This window comes from Monopterus albus, unplaced genomic scaffold, assembly GCF_001952655.1.
Source record: "Monopterus albus unplaced genomic scaffold, M_albus_1.0 scaffold26.1, whole genome shotgun sequence".
In the NCBI taxonomy this organism is placed as follows: Eukaryota; Metazoa; Chordata; class Actinopteri; order Synbranchiformes; family Synbranchidae; genus Monopterus; species Monopterus albus.
Window position 1 is genome coordinate 1,609,095 of NW_018127906.1, and position 7,116 is coordinate 1,616,210.

At 49.7% G+C, this 7,116-nt stretch overlaps 2 protein-coding genes across 2 annotated transcripts in view; both read right to left on the reverse strand.

Annotated features, from left to right (window-relative positions):
* The window catches only part of LOC109957284 (zinc finger MIZ domain-containing protein 2-like), a 10,637-nt gene extending 3,527 nt beyond the window's left edge, over positions 1–7,110 (reverse strand). Inside the window, exons 1-12 of the mRNA XM_020595034.1 lie at positions 6,872–7,110; positions 6,270–6,426; positions 5,462–5,704; positions 4,731–4,890; positions 3,833–3,951; positions 3,578–3,673; positions 2,348–2,537; positions 989–1,130; positions 727–805; positions 517–648; positions 240–345; positions 1–39 (exon numbers count right to left, since the gene is read on the reverse strand). The exon at positions 1–39 is cut by the window's left edge and continues 149 nt beyond it. Coding sequence (XP_020450690.1) covers positions 1–39; positions 240–345; positions 517–648; positions 727–805; positions 989–1,130; positions 2,348–2,537; positions 3,578–3,673; positions 3,833–3,951; positions 4,731–4,890; positions 5,462–5,704; positions 6,270–6,426; positions 6,872–6,960 — 1,552 coding nt within the window. The 5' untranslated portion in view covers positions 6,961–7,110. The remainder of the gene's footprint in view (positions 40–239; positions 346–516; positions 649–726; positions 806–988; positions 1,131–2,347; positions 2,538–3,577; positions 3,674–3,832; positions 3,952–4,730; positions 4,891–5,461; positions 5,705–6,269; positions 6,427–6,871) is intronic.
* Positions 6,961–7,116, reverse strand: part of LOC109957436 (zinc finger MIZ domain-containing protein 2-like) — a 5,053-nt gene continuing 4,897 nt past the window's right edge. The window contains exon 5 of the mRNA XM_020595326.1: positions 6,961–6,964. Within this exon, the coding sequence (XP_020450982.1) occupies positions 6,961–6,964 (4 nt within the window). The remainder of the gene's footprint in view (positions 6,965–7,116) is intronic.

Sequence of the window (7,116 nt, forward strand, 5' to 3'; positions counted from 1 at the left end):
GAGTCCCAGGCACTGAACCACTGCTGAAGTTCCTTTTTACTGAAAGTGACAGAATCAAAAACAATCACAAGCGTCAACCTTGTTAAATAAAGTTGTTTAACTAGTTAGCTCTCCCCTGATCCCCTTCCACCGTACTCCCCGCCATGTACTGCAGCCTGCGGTGGTCTTCATGTCACCCCAAACCTCCTCCATGCTGTTGTCTTTCAGATTTGTAAACCTGTGGGAGCAGGTGAACTCACTCTTGGTGACACAGTGCTCCGCAGGCAGCAGCCTCTTCTTCATCAGACCCTGCAACACCGAGCGGACGGACGGACGGTGAACCAGCTGGAGGACAAACAGGTGAGACTGGGGAGACAGATAAAGGTCGTGAGTGTCAAAACACACATCAGTTCACAACCTTCATCTCCAGGTGTGTTTCTGCTGCGGGAGCTTTGCTCTGGAACTCTTTCAGGAGTTCAGTGATGTGACAACATCAGCGTGTTCAGGCCCGACTCGGTGTGTGTGGCGTGTCCTTACACAGCAGCAGGCGGTGACAGTGATCTGGATGGTGTTCCTGCCCGGCTGACACACGTGCTTCAGGTACAAAGGCTTATGGGAAGTTTTGTTGTTGCCTCGCTCAATAGTGAGAGGGGTGGCGTTGACGCTCACCTGAGCAGGAGAGCGACAGGTGAGCGAACAGTACACAGCTCAGCGCTGACACAGGAAACAGATTAAAGCAGGTCAGACCTGGACGGAGGCGGGCCAGTTGGTGTTCATCTGTCGGTCCTCGTGGTGGTAACACTTAAACTGGAGCTCTAGGTCCGGTCTGAGATACACACACACACACACACACACACACACACACACACACACACACACCAATGTCAAAGGCTACCATATGTCTTTTGTCGGTGTTTGTGTTGACAAAGTTAACACTGATGTCAGTGAAGCTCCTCACAGAGACAGAAGGACACACCCCTGTGTGTGCAGTGTGTTTGCGTAGCGTTACCTCACAATGAGTGTTTTGTAGACGGAGTCTCGTAGCTGGAAGACGTGGTTGCTGACAGCCAGGTTGTGCTCTAATCTGAAGGGCTCTAGGACCACACCATCACGCACCGGGAAAGTCAGCCGCAGGTCGTCACTGGGGTTACCTGTTCACGGGCAGTCGGCACAGTCAGACACACCACCGCTACCTGTGACCACATCTCAGGAGCCGATTCAGAAAACGGCCGCAGTAGTAACCAGACATTACCTGGATTCTGTCACTGAAAATAACCAGATTATTTTCTAAAGCCATATGTGGTCATGGCACAGGCGTTGTTTAGAAATGACGAGAACGATCAGAGCTGTAGAAACGTGCCCCGATACCAAACCTGACCTGAAACCAAACTAAAGCAGATCTGCAGAATATTTGATGTAAACGTCACCGGCAGAGACATTCAGCTGTGTCCTCTACAGGACACGACGGCCACCAACGCCTATCGGTTAACATCACAGCTGAAGCCGGCTTCATTTGCCCAAATGTCGGAGACATTAAATTGGCACTGATAGAAAAATACGTCTACATGCTGAAGAAGCCTGAAGTTCAACGTTCAACTCTGAACCACAGAATGTGGCTTTTTAGGAAGAAAACCTTTTGTAAACTAATGTGTGTTTTGTTAATTAGCTAATGGACGATTTTACAGATAATAATGAGACTATTTCACTGAAGTTAAGCTTGGGACTACATAGACCCTGCAGCTGTTGTGAGCACTTATAGGTGTGCCTGGTGTGTGTCACCCTGCAATTACACCGCCAAAACACTAGTTGGCGATGGCGTGTCTACGCCACCATGTGGCATCTCTTCATCACTTACTAGCGACTTAGCGGGTCATGTTGGAGTTAAAACTGACAGCAGTTAGTTTTACTGAAATGACTGCAGCACAGATAAGAGAGGAGACGTGAGAGGAGACACCAGAGGAGACGTTCTGTACAACCGCTGGACCAGCTGAGGCAGAGCCAGGGGGACTGTCTCTGCTTGTCCGGTCACTGAGAGACATGAACGAGAAAATGCGATGCAACCAGTCACAGCTGTTTTCTGTGTTGCCGCGATATGCAGTTGCATTGTTGGAGACATGCGTGTCAAGCTACGGCATAGGGGACAAGGTTACACGTTACCTCAACACAAAACCTTAAATCAAGCTTTAATGTCGCTGACTGTGAACTGACCATTTTTCAGAAGACAACTTTATCATTTCGCTGATCATAGTCTCTTATCATCTGACCGTACTCTGGTTATTTCAGTGACAAGAATCTCTGCACCTCGACTCCGTGGACCGTCTGACAGAAGCCTGACATATCTTGTACCATCGATAACCTGTGTGTGTACCTGTAGGAATGGGAGGGGCCAGGCCGGCCATGTTGGGCTTGATGTCGGGCAGGAAGGAAGAAGGTGTTGGCTTGACATCACTGTTGCCAGGTGACATGTAAGGCGTGGCCATGGAGCTGCTGGGGGTGATGGGAGGAGTCGGGTTACCAGGTACTGGGGAGGAGGGGTAACCTGGCAACCCTCGACCAGGCTGAGAGAGAGAGAGAGAGAGAAAGAGAGAGAGAGGAGAATTCAAGAGTTTAGTGACAGCTGATGTTTTCCTTCCATGTGATGTGAATACAAGTAGCAACAAGCAAACATCAGCAAAATGCACTCAATCTGTCAAATGAAGCCCAGTATATACACAGCCAAAAGTAGCCTCTGAACTGATTCACATACAGTTGAAGTTTTTAAGCCACTCCACAAACTCTTGTTTTGCCAACGGCTGCTACAGATGATTTCACTATATCACAGTTGCAGTGAGTCAGAAGTTTACATACACTCAGTTGACTGGGCCCTTTAAATAGCTTGGAACATTCCAGAAAATGTCACATCATGGCAAAGAGAATTGACGGGTAAATTTAGCCAAAACTCTGCAGGATGCACCCAGCGTGGACGCTGTTCGCTGTCATGAACCACCCCTGGTTCTAACAGGACGGTTGTTGCTTCTCCACTGTCGCCATCTAACAGCCCAAAAATTGATGAAAATAAAAACCGCTCTCACTGCGGTTCCTCAGCAGCAGAAAGCGTCACGAAGCCGGGAGCTCATCTCGGCAACCACACACAGAGTCAGAACTGTCCAGGAGTGGTCTCAGCCCGTTCATGTCCAGATATGATCTGAGACAGGGACACTCCAGTACGTGGACACTGGATGACAAAGACTGTCGATAAATGCTCTTCCAACGAGGCGCCACCAAGACCGTCCTCTTCCCTGGTGCAACCTTTGGGATGCCCCAAAATCAAGGCCTCCATGTGTGAACAGGGCTACAAGGACTGAGAAGATGTGATCCTGACAGACATGAGTTAAGAGCTGGACAGGATGAAAAGCTATGATTTACAGGAGTGTTCTGACAAAAGGATCCACAGATTGTCAATGTGCACTGACGTCAGGTGCAATTACATGGACAAGGAGAGATCGAACGGCTGAGAAAAAAACGGGCTGTTCTCTCTGATTGCTATCAAAGCGAATGGACTTGGAACTGCCCTGGTTTCCTGCTCCGACCATTGGCACACACTCAGAGCTGCTCTTACCCCAGACGGCTGGTTGAAGGAGTTGTAGACACCACCACCAGCGCTCCCTGTGGTCAGAGCGTTCAAACCTCCACCCTGACCGTAAAACTGGTCCTGCTGCACAAACACAGAACAACTCATATTAATTTCAACTCATATGTATAAATAACCCCCCGCCCCACACGCGTGCACACACACACAGCATGTGCAGCAGCAGCTCGCCGGTTTCAGCCTAGTGATGCTGAAAGAAAAACATTTGTGATTAACATTCCTCACCTTGTAGTATTGTGAGCTGGGGGGTCCAGAGGGGGGGTACTGTGGGAGGGGCATCTTATGGCTCTGATATGAGGGGGAGGAGCCAGAACGCTGGGGGGCGGGGCCTGGACCACCAGGACCTGCAGGCACACAGAACAGATCCTGAAACACTGGCCCTGTGCTACAGTGACAGCAGCTCTTCCAGCCTCTGTGCTAAGCTACGCCAACCACGTCCTGGCCGGGGCAACATATAAAAGGGATCTCCATCAACCGTACTCATGCAACCCCGTGTCAGCTCACCCCCACCTCCATGTTTCACATTACGCGGTCGTGGCCACGCCCACACCAACGCCGGACCCATCTGATCCAAGCTTGTCTGTTCTGGTTTCACGTGACCACAGACTGCGCTGCCAATGCTCATCATGCTCACTATCATCTGGGCTTTGTACCGTGAAGAGCACTTCTCTTCTTGGCAGTCAGACGCAAACTCCAACACCTCTGCTCCGCAGTCCCCATCTGTGTTTCACTGCCAGGCTGCATCAAGACTGACCTGTGTGCCGACCACTGCTCCTCCTGTTACTGGAGTGCGGCTCTTTCCATGCTCATCAGGCTTCACCGTCTGGCTTGTGGCTGTTCAGGCCAGTGTGAAGGCTCTGGTGTTCACAGGCTCTTTTACAGGCCAGGTACCTTCAGTTTACCTTCACTGATTGTGCATGTGTTGCACTCTGGAGCCCATTTTTCCAGCCTTTTGGTTTTTAATTAAACATAAGCTCAGATATAAACACTTCAACTTGTTGTCAGATGGTACAGTCTGGAAAGATTTGCCATCCCAGTGATATTCCCACTCAGTCTGGTATGCACTGAGCTTCTTACACAGTCAAACCTGCAGTGACGTCCCCGCCACCTGCAGATGTCTTACCTGGGTGGTACTGCATGTTGGGTCCAGAGTATGGGCCGGGCCCGGCATGACCACCTCCACCTGAGCCTGTCATCGAACCAGGGACACCGCCAGGACCTGACATCATGCTCACACTGGAACCGACGGGAACACCGTACTGCTGAGACATTCCCGGGAAAGACTGGGAGACAAAAAAGTAAATGGGCATGATTTTATATCTTGTACAGTAACTCACACAGGTTTACTATGTTCACATCAGTGAGCCTCCTACTCTACTGTAGCACCACCTAATCAGAGTAAATCACGGTTCATCTGGATGTAATCACTTCTAAACCTTCTTAATTTCTGCTGTACATTGGTCTCAGGCCCTGATTTCTGTGGGACTGTTACCTGTAAAGTATTGGGAATTGAGTTAACCTGTTTGAAAAGCTCCAACACACAAAATTTGATTAATTAACAAGTTTATTTAACTGGCCTCCCATTAGCCAGTACAAATCATCAAACTCCAAGGCAAAAGAAAAATGGAAATGCAAAGAACCAATAATAATTGTATTTCTCAGCAGCTGTTTCCTGGTCACCTCTGCCTCTGTTTGAACTCAGATGAGTATTACTGCAGTACACATGTAGCACACCCCCTAACGACTGCCAGACCTCTGCCTGCGACTGTGGCAGCAGGTTTGGTTCCTGTTCCAGTTCAACAGGTCAGTGTAATCGTCTCAGTTCAGTCCACTGACAAACCTCCAAACTCTCACCTCGGAGTTGTAGGGCCGTTTGAGTCCCTGTGGGGGCCTCAGGTGGCCCTGCTGTGGTCCAGGTCCATAGTTTGGGTGCTGAGGGACCCTCTGGGGGCCACCTCCAGGTCCATACATGGGGCCCATTGAGGGAGGACCTCTGGTGGGGCCCGGACCAGGGCCCATACCTCCAGGAGCCATACCAGGGGGACCACGAGGGCCAGAGTGGGCCATGAACTGGTTGTTGTAGGCTGGGCCCCCCATCTGGGAAGAACACATACACAACAGACTTAGAAAACAGAAACTTGGACCCTGCAGTGTTATTACATTGTAGTCCTGCCCCACAACGTCTGTGTCAGCGTTTTGCAACCGGCAGCGTGCGCTGTCACCTCACGGCCTCGTCGGCTGTCGGCTACAGGAACAAACTGCTCCAAAGGCTCAGAACAGCCGTCAGTGTCCACAGTGTCTGAGGCGAGACAGACTCGCTGGTCTCAGCTCCTCGCTGCTCAGAGCGATGTGTCAGAGCTGCATGTTGGAAACAGACGCCTCCCATGTTTCCTGAGCAGGAAACCTGGCCCCAGTGCCACGGTGTGGCTCACCGGGGGGGGGTTTAACAGTGGACAACAGTGGAAGTCTACGGCTGAACCAGGGTCTGGATTCACACATTATGGTGAGGACACCATGTTCACTGGTGCTGCTGGTCTCTGGACGGGGTTGGTGGGGGAGTAACAGAAACTTACAGAGTCACCAGCTACATCCTATAATGTTAACAGAAATTAATCAGTTACTGGGAGACATCCACACAGGCAGCAAACCCTCGTCCCCTCACCTGTCCGTAGTTCATCTCCTGGTTTTGTTTCTCCTGGATGGCGGCGACGGTTGCCGTGGCAAGGGCACGTGTCGGGGGCGGGCACGCAGCGGCGGCAGCGGCAGCAGCTTGAGTGAAGTCAGCTGATCCTCTGGAGCCGCCGGGGTTGGACGGGTAACTGGACACAGATATATGGAGGACACAGTTTATAGATTGTGAGTCTTTGTTGTGATGTTTTATTTTTGACAATAAAAATGTGAAACGGACAACTTCAGCTCTGTTGAAACAAATTCTCAAAATATGAAATAAAACATTTACTAAATCAGATACAGTATTTAAGTACCACTGTATGTATGATTGTGTCGGAAGTACATCATAAAACTTATGTAATGAGCATTCACTGAATGGTCACTTTATTAGGAACACCTAAGTCTAGCCCACAGAGCTGCAGTAAACCCTCCTTCATGAAGGTGATGACATCCAGTGTGTGCTTCACCTGTGTGCTCACTATGCAGGCTGCAGGTTGTGCTGCTGTTCACCTGCACGGTGATACATTGAGAGCTGTTCCTGGTGTTCAGCCAAGCCTGTCACATTTACTGGTAAGGTTCACTTTTATCTCTTACCACTTTCCTGGGACACGTCCTGGACAGACCTTTGTACTCTGACACACAAAATATAGACGGTGTGTGGAGACAGCTAAGTGCCAACTCATTTAGCTGAGTTTTTAAGGGAAAAAAACAGACATTACATCAGAAATTGTGTGTAGCTCCTTCAATTTAATGTAAAGGCAAACAGAGCCAACAAGCTCCACTTAAAATAAATATTGATTTCGTAATGTAAGTTTCAGTCACATCATTTGTTTTGTTGT